The sequence below is a fragment of the Eptatretus burgeri genome, chromosome 4 (genome assembly GCF_056783735.1).
Source record: "Eptatretus burgeri isolate ZD-2024b chromosome 4, Ebu_testis_v1, whole genome shotgun sequence".
In the NCBI taxonomy this organism is placed as follows: domain Eukaryota; kingdom Metazoa; phylum Chordata; class Myxini; order Myxiniformes; family Myxinidae; genus Eptatretus; species Eptatretus burgeri.
In genome coordinates this window covers 99853007-99873987 of record NC_140964.1, presented here as the reverse complement: position 1 = coordinate 99873987, position 20981 = coordinate 99853007, and the positions used below count along the sequence as shown (strand labels likewise).

Below are 20981 nucleotides of genomic sequence, written 5' to 3'. Positions count from 1 at the left end.
CTCGATTTCTTCCAACAATGTCATGACCTTTCTCTGCCTTTTGGCATAATTAATTTTGTCCATCATTTTACGTTTGGGCACCATTATTAATCAACTGTTGTGCGTCTACTAGATACAGTGGATTGAAGATTACAGGATCTCCGAATGTCATTTCCTGTTCAATGATGATTCATCGATAAATTGAGCTTCGTTCCCGTATGCTGGTCTGATTACGACAATGAACGGTGCGCGAGAAACAAGAAAAGGCTCATAATGGGAGGTAATCAGACATGCAAACAATGTTGGTAACAAAGAGAGACTAATCTCAGCACAAAAAACACAATTGGCCAAAATTAAATTCCGCGATAACGAAATCGGAACACAATAAGTTGCCCACGATTGGAAGAAACCCGCGATATTTGAGGATTTACTGTACAAAAGTTTATGGTAGAATGCAGACAAGGAATGCATTTCCCAAACAACTTATCACAACAGACAAACATCTGTCCAAGAAGGATAATTATCCTGAGATGTCAAAAAAAAATAAAAAAACTATAACCACAGACATTCCCAAGCAAATGCAAATGTCTCATCAAAATGTTGGTCAAACATTCGTGCTGAGTGGTCACATAATCAAGATAATATGGAACACCCCCAAAATATTGTCTGTGCAAACCTGAATTTTGAGAATTGCGGAAACGCAGGACATGTGACTACAAAATCAGGGCTTACTAATTATCTAAATCACTCAGACATCATAACAAGCCATAAATAGGTCAGTATGACTTAATTTGTATTCAAAAAAAGAAGCTTCTTCAACACTCAAAGGTGCATCATTACCTATAAAGTGCTTTTGGAAAGTGTTTACACCCCTTGACCTTTGTCACATTTTGTTGTGTTACGCCATAATTTAAAATGGATTAAAAAATTTTTGCCACCGATCTCCATAAAATATCCAATAATGGCAAAATGAAAACATGTTTTTAGAAATTTTTACAAAGCAAATAAAAATGAAAAGCTGAAATGTCTTGCATTCATAACTATTCAACCCCCTGAGTCAATACTTTGTAAGGAAGCGCCTTTGGCAGCGATTACAGCTTCAAGTCCTCTCGCATATGTCTGTATCAGCTTTGCACTTCTGGATTTGGGGATTTTCTCCCATTCTTCCTTGCAGATTTGCTCAAGCCCTGTCAAGCTGGATGGGGAGTGTGACTGAATAGCAATCTTCAAGTCTTTCAACAGATTCTCAATGGGATTCAAGTCTCGGCTTTGGCTATTGTCAGATCATGCCAGATTAGATCTGTGACTTGCCACAGGTACCACGTAAACCTGTACTAACCTGTTTCATGGTCGGGTTGTCAGTGACTAAACCATCTCCCCCCACCAGGCTTTCAGGTGAGGAGGGTGTATGGATATGGACACCCAGCAGGATTAAAAACAAAACCTGTCAAAGGGTGGAGGAGCTCCTTGTGAGCCAACCATCATCCATATCTGGTGCCCAACTGCATCTGCAGACCTCCTCTTGCAGTTGGGTACCTCATTCTTGGAAGTTAGTGGCACAATTTGCACTCCAGCCACTGTAAAACACTTCATTCTGTAAAACATAAAAAAGCAAAGAGAACTGAAAACCCACTCCGTGGGGGTACCTCCTGTTCTGCTGCCCTTCGCAGGAAAGCTCAATGGATGACAGGATTGGGGAAAAGCCTTCAGGACCCCCAGTCTTTGATGATGGGGGGGCGAGCATGGGGGAACCCTTCTTGGGTCGGATTGCAGTGGTGTGTGTCGGGGTAGTGCTGAGGTGTCATCTATCAGACAATGGTCTCCTCAGTAAACCTGAGGTGGTCCCTTAGGGTTGGTGCCTGGAATGTCCTATCCCTGAGAGGGGATGATCACCTGTCTCTGTTATCATCTGAGCTCCAGAGTTTGGACATCGGTATTGCAGCACTGTCTGAGGTTCAGAGACTGGATAGTGGTGAGATTATGGCAGGTGGATACACATACTACTCGTCTGGTCGCTCTGATGGTTACCATACCCAAGAGATTGCTGTAGCTGTGTCCAATAGGCTGACTCCCATGATAATTGAGGTAACACCGGTCAACGTGCATATTGAGACTGAGGATTCGTCACTCCTCGGGTGTCATTTCCCTCGTCTCTGCATATGCTCTGACCGAGGCAAGTGATCTCACCATAAAGGAGGCATTCTAAGCCACACTCGAGTCTGTGGTAGATCGATGCCCGAGGCGGGATACTCTCCTAATCTTGGAGGATTTCAGTGCATCAACTGGCACTGATAGGGATGGTTATGAGACAGGTGTTGGTCCCCATGGGTCTGGAACTGTGAACCAAAATAGCACTAAGTTCCTTGACTTTGCAAGAAATCATGGACTTAGAGTGGCTGGTTCATGGTTTCAGTGTCCACAGGCTCATCACTGGACTTGGTATTCCAACGCTGGTGGTGTGACAAAGAAGAGTGACCAAGTGCTCATTGATGGTTGCTGGAGGATGATGCAGAACTGCAGGGTCTACCGGAATGCTCAATTCCTCATTATTGACCATGGGCCTGTTTTAGAAACCCTGAAGTTGCAGTTTAAATCTTGGAGAATGGTACCATCCCAGCCGAAGCTGGATGTTGGCAAGCTCAAGGATGAGAGGGTAGCTAGCTGAGGAGTTTGTGAACAGGCTGAGGAGGGATTTGAGGGGTCTGGGTGCTTTGGGGAATCCTGAAGAGTCGTGGAGTGCTTGCAAGACTACCAACCTTGATGCTGCTGGTGGATGTCTTGGAATCCACCGTCAAACAAAGAAAAAGTCTCCCAAAGGACACTGGATACCATTGACCAGTCACAGGGCCAGGCTTAATGGCAGAGCTGAGCTGTTGAAGGAGTTGAGGCATAAAACTGTATGTGTGCTGAGAGCAAACAAAGCAGCCTATGTGTGAGTAATCTGTGAGGTCACCTGTGGTCAAGTGATTCTCATCCTGCTTACAGAGGAATTCATGCATTGCGTTCCTCCAAGCCCATCCCTTAGTGTACTGCAGTTAGAGCAGAGGGTGGTGGGCTCTTGACAAAGGAGTCTGAAGTGAAGGACCGCTTACTTTAAGTGGCTGTAACAGGCTGATCCACCAGCTGTTGAGCGGTGTTACTATCCCTATTGCTGACCCTCCAATCAACTGTGATCCACCTTCGTTTGTGGAAACACAGACTGTGGTGAACCGGTTAAAATGGGGGTAAAGCTCCAGGGATCTGTGGCATCCATGCTGAACTTCTCAAGGCTGGAAGAAATACTGCACTCACACCATTGCATGCAGTTCTGTGCTCTGTCTGGAACACAGGCATCATCCCTACTGAATGAAAGAGGGGCCTTGTTGTCCCTCTCTGGAAAGGGAAGGGTGATCACCAGGACTGCAACAACTATCGAGGGGTGATGCTGCTCTCAGTGCCGGGCAAGGTCTTTGCTCGGATAATTCTTGATAGGGTTCGCCACCATCTGCTTGAGCTCCAGTGTAGAGAGCAGTCAGGCTTTACACCAAAGAGCTGAACGATTGACCGTATCCTTGCTCTTCAGGTCCTCACCGAACGCAGACGAGAGTTTCGGCAGGGGCTGCTTGCAGCTTATGTTGATCTCTGTAAAGAGTTTGATTCAGTGAATCGGGATGCCCTCTGGAGGATTCTCTGTCTTCTGGCGGTGCCAACAACACTGATCGATCTGATATCTGAACTGTACTGTGATACTGAGTGCTGTGAGGTGTGGTGGTTCCATCTCTGCCGACTTATTGCCAGTTGTTACTGGAGATCACCAGGGGTGTGAATAAACCAATTCGATTTTGGAGGTGCAGATGCAGATCCGGCCTATCGGTGGGATACAAAACGTAAACCGTTCAGCCTGGTGGAGGTTTACGCTTGACCGAGTGCCGTTCTAGTTTAATTAGTCATCACATCTCAATTAATCAATTTCCTCCTGGACACTTACTTTTGCACTGCACGGTATGTACATTGTTATAATTTATTGGGTGTGTCTTGGCCGATTATATCTCACTTCCAGCACATTTTGAATGCCCCACAACATACCTCGTACTGGTTATACGAGGTATGTTTCGTACCTCATGTGGTCAATAATTGCTGGAGTCATGGTTCACTTGCCATGAACACCATTTCAAATGCCAATGCAGGTCGTCAGAATATTCGTTTCAGTTCAAATCAAACAATTTACCTGACTTTCTTTATAAAGTAGACGTCCTCAGATACTGTCCTCTTGAGAAACCAAAATTAACCTTCCCATTCTTAACGGAAACATCGTCTTTGCCAAATCATCATCAAAATCACACAAACTTAAATATACTTCAGGATATTCTAACGACAATGGACACCAACTTGAAATCCAAATGAAAGCAAAACTCTTGACGAATGAGCAGTTTGGAGTGCACATGTCACCTGCTGGCATCCACCGCTGGATAAAGTTCCAAGTGGCATTGGGACATTATTATCGGCTGCTATCCATCGAAGGGTTGCTTGTGCTTTGTCCACTTTTCCATTGAGGACCTCAAACCGTGAGCTTTCAGGAAGCCACTGCAGTCAGACAACATGGACAATCAATAGGATGGAAAAAGTGTCAGTGCCTGGAGATAATATAGTGTGTGCTACATTAAAAGGTAATTCAATAGAAACAGCAACACTGGGGTTCAATCTATAAATGATGCATCAAATTATAATACAAACCAAATTCAATGGTGATGATGACAAGAATGTTGAAAGAAAAACATGGTTGTGGGTGATCAATTAATTGTGTCTACAAATGTGGCAAAAATTTTGACCTCACACTCACCCCCCCCCCACCCGCCTCTCCACTCCACCAACTTATCACACACTCCTATCCCTTCCCAAACTTTCCCATCTCTCCCTAACTTTCACCATACTCTGTATCCCCACTTTCTTCCCCTCTCAATATCTTTTTCTCAATTTTAATTCTCTCAATTTAACTGCTATAGAAACAGTCCTATACCTTTTTTACTAGGCTTTTGAACTCAAATGGACTCTAAACTTATAATTTTGCTTATTTTGTCCATACATTACCATAACACTTTATGATCCGTGTATTGCTGAATATTCTCAATCTCTCTGTCTCTGTCTCGAGCACCGCCTGCTGGCCATTGGTGCATTGGGTGCGGTGTCATGGCGGCTGGGTGCATGCGTACGTGCGTGCGTGTGTGTGTAGTTCGGTGTTGCAGTTGCCATTTTTTTTCATCTTCATCGTCTTTCTCTCTCTTTCTGTATTTATTTTCCTTTCTCCTTCCCCCTCCCTCTTCCTCCCATCCCGCTTCATTCCCCCCACCCTCAACCTTGGTTTTCCCCTCCCTTTCCCTTTGTTATTCGTGTTGCTTTCTTGCATTTGTATTCCCTCATTTCCTTACCTTTCCCATTCCCTTTCTATGAGAGGGAGAGAGGGAGAGAGGGAGAGAGGGAGAGAGGGAGAGAGAGAGGGAGAGAGAGGAGAGAGAGAGAGGGGAGAGAAAGAGGAGAGGGAGAGGAGAGAGGGAGAGAGAGGGAGAGAGATGGAGAGAGATGGAGAGAGATGGAGAGAGGGAGAGAGGGAGAGAGGGAGAGAGAGAGAGAGGGAGAGAGAGAGAGGGAGAGAGAGAGAGGGAGAGAGGGAGAGAGGGAGAGAGGGAGAGAGATGGAGAGATGGAGAGAGATGGAGAGAGGGAGAGAGGGAGAGAGGGAGAGAGATGGAGAGAGGGAGAGAGGGAGAGAGGGAGAGAGGGAGAGAGGGAGAGAGGGAGAGAGGGAGAGAGGGAGAGAGGGAGAGAGGGAGAGAGAGAGAGAGAGAGAGAGAGAGAGAGAGAGAGAGAGAGAGAGAGAGAGAGAGAGAGAGAGAGAGAGAGAGAGAGAGAGAGAGAGAGAGAGAGAGAGAGAGAGAGAGAGAGAGAGAGAGAGAGAGACAGTGAGCCCACATCTTGTGATATAGGTAAGCTCCTCGTCGGCAGCTTAACCAGTCGCCAGGTGCATTTTCTCTTGCCTGTATTACGAGGTGTGTCTTCAGTTAATGTTTCTCATAGCTATGTATATGCTGAGTGGTGCGTTTCTTTGCTGGTCAGAGACCCGCATTTCCCTAAAGAAGAGGGACAAATCCCAAAGAGCAAAATCCCCCCCCCACCCCAGGCCCTCTCCTCATTTTCATTCACTTGGTTTATTTTGAAATGAGAAATGTTGGCGCGTTACTGTTATGTGGCCTTCGAGGGCCTTACGTGGAAGCATAGCGTAGTGTGCGTTCCTTCTGATGAAGTCAGTGTGGAAGATAATGGAAATATTGGAAATATTGTTGGATTTGAAAAAGCACAAGCAGCTCCGCGAATGAACAAACAAGTAGTACATTTTGTGTCAGATGAACAATTGGTACGTGAGATCATCTCTGCTGGTTTATCTCCCGATAATGGACGTTTCATCTTGGCCTTTCCACTCACAACCTCTGCTGTAAAAATTTTACTCAGTAATGTTCCACCATTTATGAAGAATGAAGCACCTCGAACCAAGTTATCTCGATTTAGAACTGTGGTCTCAGATTGCAATGTTACCTCTGAGGAGCCGGAATGAACAGGCTAAACGTGTTACGTCTTTCCAGCGACAGGCGTACATTGTGCTTCCCATATCTCACGTAGAGAACGTACTTAATGTAGCGATTCAATTCCACGTGGATTGACATGATTATCAAGTGTACGCATCGACAAACATCAAAATGCTTCGTCTGTGGTCAGTTTGGTGACTTAAAACGATCCTGTTCTCAAACCGCATCCCCTTCGGCTGAGGAAACTACCACTCTGGCTAATATGGTTCCACCCTTTATCGTCGATGACCCTGCTACAGTTACTGTCTCAGATAATGTAACAACAATCCCAAAGGTCAAAGGTGACAATACCTCAAGTGTTTGGGATGGGTTTATGCTGGTTTCACAGTTCAGGAAGAGGAAAATGGCTCAGGAGGAACATGCCCTCCATAAAGGAAAGGTGGTGGTTTTGGCAGCGAGAGAAATATTCACATCGAACACAACTCCAGATTTCTCAGATACCATATCCATGAGTAATTGGTGTGAGTCGCTCAAGTGAAGATGTATACTCCGACTGGTAGATCAAGGTGAATGTGATTTGCTTTCAGAGATAGTTAAAGAATGCACAGTCTTCATTCCTTCTTGTTGTAATAAGAATGAGCCACGTAAGGACCCAACTGTAAAAGGGCCAAAAACTGCCTCATAGCTCCACCCAACAATGCCTCGATTTAACCACCAATGACTTCAATTGCGGAAATGGCCACACCGACTGCCCCTGAAGACGCCCGAATGTAGCGACAGGGTAGAAGAAGAACCTCATGTTGATAAACCTGTGATAGACTCTGATCCTCCTGCCCCTCTTCCCTCAACATTACCCGATAATATATCAGAGCCTTCCCCCCCCCCCCACCTCCCTACTTCATCTAAGATGGAGCAGACTGACACCTACACACCACGGAACATGAGTATAGCTCGTGAACCGGAAATTTAGGATTTTCCGGATATTGCTTCCGGTATCTCAAAGGATGAATCACAATGACATTGAGGAATTCCCAACAAACAATGTTTCTCATGTCTTGCCATCACAAATCCTCAAATTCTTGAACCAGACTTTCAGGAAGAGACGTATTGATATTAAGGATCATTTTTTTGCTTTGTAAATTAGATGTAACTTTCTTGCAGGAAACCCATTCTACTCCAGCGTCTCACACCGAGTAGAACCGTATGATGAAGAAGACTGGCTGCTTTAGCGATTCAAACTCTCGCACAGCCTTTATGGTTAATCCCCATTTTTACCCGCTCCAATTTTCATTTCAGGAAATAATCCCAGGTCACTTTGCTTCTCTGAATTTTGTTGATAGGAACATCAAACTTACTTTACTAAATGTCTAAGCTCCTTCAAAGGGCACAGACCGACAATCTTCCATGACAGGTTATGACTCCACATGAGGCAATTAGACCTGCAAAAGTGCATCAAAACGGGGGGGGGGGGTGATTTTAATTGCACCCTGCAACCTGGATGAGATCGGAATGATGTAGAACCTGACCCTGGACCGGCCAGACTGTTATCTGATGTACAATTAAAATGTGATTACATCCATGAAGTATGTACAATTAAAATGTGAGCATGTTTATAAAGAAACCCAAGGAAAAAAAAGCATTCCTTTACTGTATTAATTCTCTGCAGACTTCTGTAGTAGCACTTGTTACCAACTATGGTATACAAGAGTACAGCTCTCATATACTACAGTTCTAACTGAAGCATTTTTGCCTGGGAGTACTATTAAGAATACGAGTGTCGAGAAAGTACGGCATGACAATAAAAATTCCAATGGTGCTATGAAGAAAGTTTTTTTCTTTCATTTTTTTTGTTTCGACAAAGTACGTACTATTGGAGCAGGATTACATCCACAGAGTATGTATGTTTGGTACGTGAGCACGTCCCTAAAACATACATGTGTTTGTAGCACGATTCTATGCAATCTATATATTACTAAAACTCTCATCTTGTATGTATGTATGTATGTATGTATGTGTCCGAAATACAGCCAAAATGGTACATGATAGCACAAAAGATTTAGGGCCAACTTACTCACCATTCTCCTGCGGTGTGCAGTATCAAGTTTCGTTCAAATCAGGCAACAACAAAAAAAAATATTAAAAATTAATTCCCAATTCAGTCAAGTACTCTTTGGGATAATTTGATCAATGCAAACAACTTCTGCGGTATAGTTTGCTGGAGCTATCTTTTTTTATCAACCGCTGTCACAACGGCAACCCAATGGGTTCATGGGTCGTCTAGTAAAACCTAAAAGGTCTATTTGTCAGGTTGATGAACATAGCTTATATCGTCGATGCATCATCTGCACATGACACAAGCACATAAAACAAGTCCTGGCAAGGGTCTGGAATCTCTGATTACTCTTTATAGTTTCATTTTGTAATAATGCTTTTATCTCAGTTATCTTAAAGTGATGCCTCATCATTTGTTTGCATCTTAAACATATTTAATGACTAATGATAACATGTATAGACTTTACTGCTTGTATTTTCTGAATGCATAATCAAGTCATTATGTCTTTGATTATAGTTTATCTTTAGTGATGTGAAACCATATTTCTCATTTTTTCATTTCGTCTTTAAGTTCCATAATTTGGAATTTCACATAATTTAGCTGAATGGCTACGAAGTGCAAGTTCAAATAAACTATTCAATTCTCCCAAAATAAAGATATGGTGATAGCCCCCTCCATGATAAACTAAAAGTGAGGTTTTAGAAATATGTTTAAATGACAATAAAACTCAGAATATCAATATGGGGAAGAAAACGGGTCAAACAATAGTGAAATAATTGTTTGTGGCTCACAAAGCTGAGGAAAATGAAAAGGAAGAGGGGAAAGGAGGAGACTGCAAGGAACCATCGCCATCCTAACGTCGGCATCATCAAGGCAGCGAGGACCACCTCCAATAATGTTCCAATCGCCCAGAAAATCTGAACACAAAGAGAACACTCACAACCTCACAACACAACATCTACCATCTTCAATGTGCACAAACCTCGATCAACTTTCAATCCTGAGATTGTGTGTATGTCCATACCGAGATCAGAACGACGCACTTTGCTCGCGATTTGGTGGGAAGGAATTCAGTATACAAGGTCACACTGTTTGCACAAGGAGGGGTTAAATAGACAGTGAGCTCATGGGGTCCATTTACATCACAACACCAGTAAACTGCCGGGAATGTCCACCAACAGCAGTGAACAGAATTTTCAAACAGTTTATTTGTTTCTCCAAATCCTTCAACTCCCCCAAAGTCAACAGCATCAAAAAGGCTTTGTGAGGTAACAGGTAACACTCAAAATGTCAGTGGTGCCTCATTTCCCATAGTGGTGAATGTGAACTTGTGTTTTAGTTGATATTGTTGCGGTTCTGCAAAACCGCATGCCTCTAAGGCAATGGCACCCAACATACAGTGATTCCCAGGCAGTTATTTCATTAGTCTTCATGCAGTCAGATCTGCCCCTCATGTCTAGTGGGTTAACGGGATAAAGTGCATTGCGTGGGTCTAATAGCTCGGTCAAATAACTACATCTCTATCTTCTATCCTGATTTCCATTCCAACCCTTTCCTTTTATCCATGGTACAAATCAAATCAAACAAGCAAGCAAACATACCACGCAACCTCCCGTGATAGAATCACCAAAAGAACAAACTCGTTATAAGGCGCACACATGGCCTGTCCTTTCGTTCAAATCTGCGCACCAATTTACAACGGCATCCAAACTTGCTCACCCCTCGCTCACCAAATACTCACCACCTCGCCCACCAATCGTCCCCTTTAAATACACAAAAGACCATCCATTACAGATTCACAATCAGTTTCCTCTGGCATGAAACCACACTCCCCATATTCCACACCACACCTCCCACATTAGTATTTCTCCCTCCTACCTCCCCCAAAGCATACTGGGCTGCGTTGGTCAGCTGACCATGCCAGGTATTGCGAGGCTGTTCGTCCTCATCTGCTCCCTTTCCTTCTGGCTATCTAATCTTCCGTGTGTGTGTGTGTGTGTGTGTGTGTGTGTGTGTATGTGATGGTGCCTATAGTAGTACAAGTTAAGATTGTAGAAGTTCTAAGTAGTACAAGTTATAAGTTCTAAGTCTGCTCTGTGTCTACTTTTGTAAATTTGCTTGCTTTTTGTCGCATCCCATAAATTCCTTGCTATCCCTGCTGTACATAATAATAAACCCCATTTACCGAGCCACATGCCTTTCCTCACTTGAATGTAAATAAATGCTTGTGTAGAAATGTTCCCAGCTTGTTTTTGTCTTTTCCTTCATTGGTCCAGCACGGTTCGTATCCTAGTCTGGCCAGGACGCTATCCCCCAGCGATCTGTTTTACTAGCCTGTACGTCCTTGGGCAGTTACGCTCGGCTACATCTGATCTGGTAAGGTGTTCCGGTTTGAACAGGGTGTACCGAGGGCGTGTCACCCGATAATTAGATCACGTGACCATTAGGTAACCCGTATTCAATAGACGGAGTCCTTAAGTCACGTGGTCGAGTTATTGGCGTTCATGGTCGATTCGTGATCTGCCGTGTCACGGAGTTATTCATGTGCGACGGCCTGCGATTCCGGAGAGTCTGGTGAGAACCCGAGGTAGCTTTCTCCCCCTCGTGGTCTTCTCACCCCCGACCCCGGGTCCGCAACAATATAATCCATTATCTTGTCCGTCAACACGGGCACAAGCTTTTCTTTGCATGATTAAACCAGACCAATGACATATCTAGGATCAGACTCCCAAAAAATAAACCACCTGAGGAATCACACTAACATGATCACCTGAAACAGTGATTGCAATAAGCACTGTAAACAGCATGATCACCACCAAACTGTGACCCTCGGCGAGTTTGATTATTACCATTGCAAAGTCACACCAGACTTTAAAAATGGAACCTGTTGTTTCCTCATTTGATGGTCAGCATTTAGAGGATAGAACGCAAAAAATATCTGTGGATTGGCATCCCTTGGAGAGGGTGATTTATCCTAAAAAGTTCCCCACGTGATGCATTTAGAAAAGCACCACCATTACATGGCAGCACTGGTACCAAAAAATTCTCCAAGATGTAACTTGCCCCTAGGTCAAGTGTTTGTCTGATGTTAAGTCCTGTGTTGTCTTCTGTCTGTCTGCATACTAGTGTTTGCATGATAAGTGTGTCACAGATCTTCAATGAGCCTTAGAAACTACAGAGCGAGAGAAAAAAAGTAAATTAAAAGAGCAATTCAAAACATGTATGAGACAAAATTGTCTCAAACAAAATCATACTCACGACTGTGGCACTCCGCCCATCCCAACACCGACCAATCCTCGGAGAAAGAGGAACCAGTTTAAAACCGGAGCAAATGCACTCAGAAAGCCAAAGTAGGATGTCCATGCTATGCTCATAATGAGGGTCTGTTGAATTGGCAGAGATGATTACATGAAAAGTGCGTTAAAAATTTGTCCAGAAATCGTCAGATTTTTCAATAAGCAACAATGCACTTTGTGTTTTGTTGAGAACAGTCATACCGACTTCCGTCCCCACTTGTCAGCAAAGTTTCCCCACAATGACGAGCTCACCATCATCCCAAAGAACACTACCTGAAGGGTCATGACAGAATGGTGAATGGAGAGTGGGTAAGTCAGCAGGGGTTGGAAATGAGATGGGGGAGAGGGGGTGATTCATTAATTTTTGTGAATCATCCAACATTTGCTATAACAGATACTACTTAAAGAACATTCATATAAAAGATACCTGAGCCAAAGAAGCATGAGTAAAATACATTTGTAGCAATTTAAAAACAAAAAACAAGCAGCAGTACCAAAGTACACCGCCCTCCCTCCCCCCCCACCATGCTAAATAAACCGCCCCCTCTATAGCCAAATCACTTCTTGGTCACTCGTGTCCAAACATCAGCTTCTGAGCTCAAAAGGTGCCCGAGATTTTGCCCTGATGAGAAAGAAAATAAAATAATAAATATTAAAACAATAATAATAATAATAATAATAATAATAATAAAGTAATTAATCAATTAAATGATTAATCAAAAAAGAAAAAAAAATACTTTTTTGACAAAGCACATCTTCATTTTTGTCCCCAAATTTCAGCTTCCTCGATCAAAGGATGGCTGAGATATCGCCTGGACAAACAAACAAACAAACAAACAAACAAACAAGAAAACGGAGTAAAAGCTGAGTACTCCTTCCTTCGGCACCCGGCAATGATGTCATGCATCGGTTAGATATGGAATTGGAAAGGAGCAATGTACAAAAATTCCAAACGAAAAAAAAACCAGGCATGTGGATGATTCCAAAACAAAGTAGAGGGGGAGCACTCGGTAGAGTGAAAAACCTCCGCCGCCAATACTGCTAGGTCACTCAAGTGAACCTGATATCCTATTCATTCAATTTGACGTCAACAGTGCGCACAGAGTTATAGTTTGCAACTTTCCCTTTTACTTTTAACTTTTACATACTCAATTAATTCGTCATAACTAGATTGCTTGAGACAGAAATTGATTTTACGTGGGTATATCCACCTGAAGTTCTAAAATCAGCCGCAATTATAATTTTGGCATGTTTTTTTTTGTTGGAAATCACTTATAACATGTAGAAATGTAAAAAGAAAAATCGAAATTTTGTTGCAAAAAGTTGCAAAAAAAATTTTCTCCAACAATTTTTTTTTGGGGGGGGGGGGGTTGGAAATCACTTAAAACATGTAGAAATGCAAAAAATTTTTTTTTAAAATATTCTTTCAAATTGGCCGCCATAGTGGCCATATTGGATTTTGGACAAGTCCAAAATCTAATGGCATGATCCTTGGACCAGACCTAACCCCCCACAAAGTTTCGTTGAAATCCGTCGAGGAGTTTTTCCGTAATACTGTTCACAAACAAACAATCAAACAGACAAACAAACAGAAAGGGGTGAAAACAGTAACCTCCATCCATCTTCGATGGCGGAGGTTAAAAATATATATTGACATCATAATGTTGGAAAATATTATTTTGTGATAATTTTTCTTTTTTTAAACATTGTTTGGAATATTGTGTTACGTTGAAGGGGGTACGTATTAGGTAGGTAAGTTAGGTGGTCCATGCGCTCAAGTAGCTTAGAACATTGTTCTGTAACATGGATTTGTTACAGTGAAGTCGTCTTGTTATTATGTATGCTGTGAGAAGGGCAGTGTTGGCATTGACATTACGTAGGTAAGCGTTCATTTTGATCCTCTATTTAAACCAGCTGAGTCTCCAGGTAAGGTAAGGAGATATTTTTGAACTTTTATATCCTGTGTGGGCTGATAAAACATGCCCCTGAACCGCAATGTTTCGGGTCATGCTGGTGACGACACGGCGTTCGAGTTCCATTATTGGTCGGTTCAGGATGGTGAGCAGAGCATGTGTGGGTGTGGCCGTGGGAAAGGTGATAAAAGGTACCGTCCACGGGGTTGGAAAATTCGAAATCAGTGGGAGTTGCAGTTGAGTCAGCTGGAGGGAGGACACAGTGTTCCATTGGGGTCTCGGCCGTGAGCCAGGCCCTGCACAAATTGTGCTGTTTTACTCTCTCTTTGGGATTTGTCCCTCTTCTTTAGGGTTTCGCTCTTGGGGATGGTCTCCTCATCTGGACTTTGCAAGATCCGCAGAACACACACTGCCCATTGTTTTCCCTGGCTGCCCTCCATACAAACGTTTTCCATCATGCCTGCCACTTCATTTTCCCCATTCACTTCGCACACAGGATGCTTCCCCTGTTCCCCCTTCAAAATATCAAAGCTACCAAACCATGTGACCTATGATGTCATAGGTGGAGACTCCCCCCCACCCCCCCTCATGGATACCTGTAAAGTTTCACCTCGATCTGTTCAGCCGTTTCAGAGGAGGAGGTTTATGAAGGTTATGTTAAAAAGGTGGGGGGGGAAGGTTGCCGAAGCACGTGACTGACGTCAATTTTTTTCAACCCCCCCTCCCCCCCCATACAATTTCGCCCTCGATCAAAAATTTTCATTCTGATCAGATAAAACATTCAATGTATGCAATTATGATGTTATAACGAAGACAGCTATGACATTATCAAAAAAACCAAAAAAAAACCATTTTATTTGTTTCCCATGAAGAATACTTGACATGTGTGAAGTTTCAATTTTTTTCTATGGAGCAGTTTCAAAGATACACAGGTTCAAAGTTTTTACTTTTTTTCCAACATGTCTGCCACACATGACTTATGACATCATAATTATCATTAAAACGTTCTGCACGAGTAGTCGCACCAATGGGGAAAATTTTGTGTCGATCCCGTAAGCGTTGCAGAAAAAACAGAAAATTACCACGGACGGGCAACCCCAAAAAAAACACACCTCCGGTAACTTCATCAGCGGAGGGATTAAAATGGGCCCCTCATTGCATTTTTTGGAATTTGACCTTTTGACGCCACCCAAGAGTCCCAGAGGGCACGGCCAAAGATGATACTGCTCTTGCACCTTCTTGCCATGGTGGTGATGTTTGGTGAATTTCTGCCCAACCGTTTAGGAGATAGTGTGACGGAAGGACAGACAGACAGACAGAGCCGATTATATTATCCCCCCATTTTTTCAAAAGCGTGGGGATAATAATTATAATCTGTTACTGAAAGAAGCGTAATGAAATGGGTTTCATTACTGAAATGGGTAGGCACACCAAGTCCAATACTAAAAGCAGGGGAAGGACTGGTAGTAAGTGATCTGGAATGACTTGATGAATACTGTACTTCATACGTCCTAAAGTTTAAAAAAAAAAATTCAAAAACGCTGGACATGCAATCTGAAATAAGAGGATAAGAACATCTAACTCACAGAGGTAATGAGGGCAACCTGCCAGTTTGCTAGAAGCCAGTCACAGCGAAGTTCAGCTCCCAGGATGCTCAAGATCATCATTTCCATGGCATCGGCCATCTGAACAACATTCAAAGGAAAAATCGACAAACCGGTAATCAGGTTCTCAAAGTTTATCAGCCGACTGATCATGGACAATCATTGCACAACACGCTAACGCCGACTATTAGATATTACGAACACTCAACATCGCCCTTCTCTCTGCCATTTGTTTAATTTTTCTGAAATATTAAAAAAAAACTCCATAAATTTTATTGAGACACCTTACAAGTTTTAAATATTAAAGAGACACCCCAAACTTTATCTTCGTTTATCCATTGCAAGGTGTGTGAGGGCTGTTCAAAAAGTTGGATGAACGAGATACTCACGATAGTCCAAGACACGATAGAGAAAAAAAAATATATACACTACCGGTCAAAAATTTGAGAACACCCCCCATTTTCCAGTTTTTACTGAAATTTAAGCAGTTTAATGTTTCGATATACTCTGACATTAAAGCAGAGAACAAATAAACAATTGCAGATAAAAAAATAAATCATGGAATCGTTTTGTTGAACAAAATTTACTCTAAATTGCCAACTCATTAAAGTAGCCACCTTTTGCAGATATAACAGCCGAAGATACTCGTGGCATTCTTTCTACAGTGGAAATTAAATATTGTTTGGAAAGTTCTTCCCAACACTGTTGCAGAAGTTCCCACAAATGTGTTTCACTTGTAGGTTGTTTTGCTTTCACCCTTCTGTCCAGTTCATCCCAAACCAGCTCGATGGGGTTTAAGTCTGGAAACTGTGCTAGCCATTCCATGATTTGAAGCCTCCCACCTTGTTCTTTTCTTCCAATGTAGTTCTGACATAGCCAGGAGGTATGTTTTGGGTTGTTATCTTGCTGTAGGAATCACCCCTGACCAACTAGGTGTAGACCAGAGGGTATTGCATGGCGCTGCAAAATGCTGTGGTCGCCCTTTTGGTTCAGGGTGCTAGTCACTCTGTACAAATCACCGACTCTGGATCCAGCAAAAGAGCCCCAGATCATCACGCTTCCTCCTCCATGTTGACAGTTGGTGTCACATACTGATGAACCATCCTTTCACCTACTCGACGACGTACAAAAACCCTGCGTGATGCATGGAAGATTTCAAATGTTGATTCATCGGTCCATAAGACCTTCTTCCAGTTTTCAGTAGTCCACTGGCGGTGCTTCATGGCCCAGACAAGCCTCTTTTCTTATTTTGCCATCTTAGCAATGGCCTTCTTACTGCCACTCGACCTGTCAAACCTGCAGCTCGAAGTCTTCTCTTCACAGTTGAAATTGAGACTTCCTTACTTTGACCAGTGTTAAGCTGTGCTTGAAGCTGCTGTCCTGTGAGCCGCCGATTACGCAAGCTGTTGACTCTCAGAAACTTGTCTTCTGGTTGTGTTGTGGCTTTGGGTCTGCCAGACCTCTTCCTGTCAGAGTTTCCTTCAGTTTCCAAGTGCCTTTTGATGGTGTAGGAAACTGTACTCACTGACATCTTGGCTTTATTTGCAATTTCTCTAAAGGAAAGACTTACACTTTTAAGGGTTATCATGATCTGTCTGTCTTCCTTTGTTAATTGTTTTTTTCCCACCAATTATGATAGCAATATCTTACTTCCTGCAGTGCAATATTGTCCAAATAATGCTTCAGAGGGTGGAGCAACACAGTCTGTTCCAACACTGCTTTTATACAGACAGAGGGTTTGTAACTAATCAATAAAAGTTAGTGTCACCTGTAGGAATTGTTTGCATCAACTTTCAAGGCTTAATTTACTTCCATTGCTGCATAACAGCTGCAGTTGCTAATCCATTACTTGTTCCCTGAAAATTGCCTTTTTTAACAACTCTGAAATTTAAATTATTTTTCAGTTTTTGGAAACCTAAACTTGTTCTTTTTAACCTCCGGCAGTTTACCGCTTAGCTTTGTACCATGTCAGGTTATTCACTGGACTTGAACTGCTTAAAGTTTGGTAAAAACTGAAAAAATGGGGGTGTTCTCAAACTTTTGACCGGTAGTGTATACATGAAGAACACAATTATAAATTTCATTTAAGGTTATAAATAAAGAGCTGGCAGGACAGCCGAGACTTGAGATATGTGCACTATAACCTTTGAGCCGTCTCGTCCGAGATTTGAATGTGGACCCAGTTTATATTATAAACTGTCACCCTGATGTTTCGCATGCACGAGTAGAAATCAATGTGTGCACTGTCCATTAGGAGGACGTTAAGGACGAGGACCCAAATGCCATTACTGATTGTTGGTGGACGTTAAAGATCACATGCATTTTTCCACTAATGGAAGGAGAGTTATCGCAGACAACTTGGCCAAATCGAATACCTGCACTTTTAGTCGAGTATCCTGCGACGGCGATCTGTCGAGAATTTGTTTTAGCCTTGAAATGTGTCTTGACTTGTCGTTAAGGCCCCGTTGCTCTGTCAACAATATGGGCCTCCTTTAATTCGATGAACAGCCTTCAATTATACATGCTTGGATGGAGAAAAAAATTTAAAGATTGGTGTATCTTAGACTATTGTTAGTATCTTATTTGTACAACTTTTGAATTCCCCTGACATATTGGAGGAAAGGAGAGTGATGGCAATTTTTAAAAAGTGAAGAGTGGTGTGGTGCGAGTGGTCAGATGGAGAGAAAAAAAAACAAAAAACACCCACCCATGCCAAACCGGTAATCATGGAAAGCTTCCATTGAAATTTTCCAAACCCGATAGCCTCAACAGCCTCTTCCACTGTAAACACATCTATGGGGTGGGGAGGGGAGGATGAAGAAAATAAAAATAGATATGTACAGGAGATCTTTTACACAGGAAAAGGCTATTTGGCCCACAATGCCTGGACTGTAGTAACACTGCATTTAATTCAATCTTAGTTTATTGGCAATTTCACAGAGGGTGTAGGGAGGGAAGAGGGGGTACAGTGGTTAAGGCACAGGGACATCACCTGGGTGATATCTCTTTCTCTCTCACACTCTCTCCCACACACCTTGACGTTAAAAGCTAGCTCCAGTAAGCCGATGATACCATTCTGCCACAATGTGACGGACACAGCTAGCTAAATTTGAAACAATGAAACAGTCACTTGTGGGCATTGCACATGCATTTGTGCCTGCTCACATCTTCATATCTTCACTGAATAGCCTCTGACATTTTTTTCACAATCGTGCTGGAATTCTGCTCTCTCTGACAAAGTTGGCCAAGCATTTCACACACTGATTATTATTGTACCCAGCCCTGGAGAGGAATCTGAAACCACATGCCTGACATTAGAAGTGGCTGGTACAGTGTGTGTAATGTGCACAGCGTCTGTCTAGTGTGTCAGGGATTGTCTCTCCTGGTATCTCTCCTCCCATAAGGATTTTTTGATACCATTCCTGCACACCATTCGCCAGAACCCTTCTCTTGAGCCATCTGGAACCACGTCCTCCCATCAATCTGGAAGCGCTTCAGGTCTTGCCTCGGCTTCTCTCTCCAGCAACTCAACTGTGGCCGATGGGTGTGTGGTGTGTCTACAGTAAACAACCAAAAAGGATCTGTCCTTAGCAATCTGTCCCAGGCAGGTTTTTGAATGGTTAGAGTAGCACTCTTCATTGCCACATGAGCTAAACATCTCAGCCTACATTTCACAGGATTTACTCCAAAGAAGAGTGAAGTCTAAGCTTTGCCACACTTGCTGTGTTGCTATACGATTCTTTATCTGTTGTGCTCTGATGATGCCAAGGATGCATCACATGCACCTAGTATGGAAGGCCTCAAGCTTCTTGCTGGTCCTACTCGTGTTATTCCATGTTTCTGATTTATAGAGAAAAACACATATGACTACAGAGATGTAGACCAACTGCTTGGTGGTCATTCAAAGGGCACTGACAGGTCACTGTACTTAAAGACAGGCTGAAATCATACCCTGAAAGCTCATGAAGCATGGCCCAAATTCTCACCAACCTCTCTCCCTATACTTCCACTCCTGGTGATCATTATTGCTCTGAGATACTTAAACTCAGTCGCCACCACAACCACATCAGCCTCTTTCTGCCCTTCCCCAGCAACCATCAGCTTAGTCTTTTGAGATGTGGACTCATTGTCAATCCCTGCTGAGATGTCACTATGAGAAGCAGCTCCACTGCCTGTTCTATGCCAGCTCTTGAGGCAGTATTTCTCCATGCATCATAAGCAAAAAGCAGCTCTTTCACAGTTGTCTGGCCTGATTATTTTGTTCTCGCCCTATACAGCTTCCCACAGCACATGTAGAATACTTTCACCCCAAGCAACTGATATGCTCATGTCACTGTTCAATCACCAGATTGAAGAAAATAAGATGAAGGCAATTGTATATCCCTGCTCAAGTCTGTTGTCGATTGGATCTGTGGGGTTACTCTGCAAGTTCACTGTCACCTCTGCAACCACATCTTCATGAAGGGATCCCATTAAGTTAACCCTTACAGGTGGAACGCCATACTTCCTTCGGACTATCCACATAGCCTGTCAGGGAGTAGAGACAACCTCATGTAGATCAATGGATGTGCATGTGTGCAATCTAAAGGAGGAGAAAAAAAAAACTTGTTTTGTACTCGTTGGTCTTCTCCATTAGTTACTGAGCACAAAATGACAGGTTAATGCATCCTCTGCTTTTCCTGAATGCACACTGCAAGTCTGCGAGCACCTCCTTAATGATCTTCTGCAAAGGCTCTTGAAGAACACATGGAAAGACTTTGTCAGTCGCATTCAGTAAACCTATTCCCTCCAAGTGTCACATACTGTCAAATCACCTTTATTAAGTATTTGAACTCTCACCGCATTCTCTACATCATCCAGGTACCTGCTGCTTTTTCAATGCTGCTCGAAATAAATCCATCATGTAGTCTGAGCACTCATTTGCACCACATTTCACAGCCATCTCTGGCAGGATCCAAGTTCTTCCTGCAGTCTTTATTCTGTGTAACTTGCCTAAAGCCTGACAAAGTTATTCTTCATTGGTTAGATGCAGCATCCTTATCATCATGGACCTATGCTGCACTACTTCAATCACCTGTTCAAAAACACTTGGGATGTTGAGCACGTTTGATTAGTGACTATGCCAAGTGTAAACATCTTAGCCCCCACGTAAGCTTCCCTCTCTGATGTCTTGAAAGGTTTCAACCCAGCTATTCCACAACACAGACCTTTCCATACTCCAAAGTCACTCACCCCCTTCTCCACCTCTGCTGTGCCTTCATTCTGAAACCATTCAATCTTGGCTAAACTGATCCTTCGAGCAACACGCTTCCTCTGTGCCAGGTAACTCTTCGCTCCATACCTCTTCCTGAGTAATCACTCTGCTGGAACTGTGATCTCACCAAACAAAAAGGTTATTACACTTCTGAATTAACATCTCGAACTTCTACAATCTCTTGCAACTGTGCGTCTTCTTCCCTCTCATCTTAGAACCTGCTCTGTAGCTGTCAATACACCTCCCTGAAGCAATTCCCACTTCACTGAAATCATTCTCCTTGCTTTTGTTAAATTGGCATTCACTTCTTTCTGACGCCCTTCTAT

At 43.0% G+C, this 20981-nt stretch overlaps 1 protein-coding gene across 5 annotated transcripts in view; it reads right to left on the bottom strand.

The window, feature by feature from the left end:
• The window catches only part of SVOP (SV2 related protein), a 107387-nt gene that overhangs the window by 27075 nt on the left and 59331 nt on the right, over positions 1-20981 (bottom strand). For all 5 annotated transcript variants that reach the window (XM_085879433.1, XM_085879434.1, XM_085879431.1 and 2 more), the window contains 7 exons: positions 18109-18194; positions 15384-15482; positions 12086-12157; positions 11847-11971; positions 9613-9676; positions 9380-9505; positions 4408-4542 (listed from right to left, as the gene is read on the bottom strand). In XM_085879433.1, the coding sequence (XP_085735559.1) occupies positions 4408-4542; positions 9380-9505; positions 9613-9676; positions 11847-11971; positions 12086-12157; positions 15384-15482; positions 18109-18194 (707 nt within the window). The remainder of the gene's footprint in view (positions 1-4407; positions 4543-9379; positions 9506-9612; positions 9677-11846; positions 11972-12085; positions 12158-15383; positions 15483-18108; positions 18195-20981) is intronic.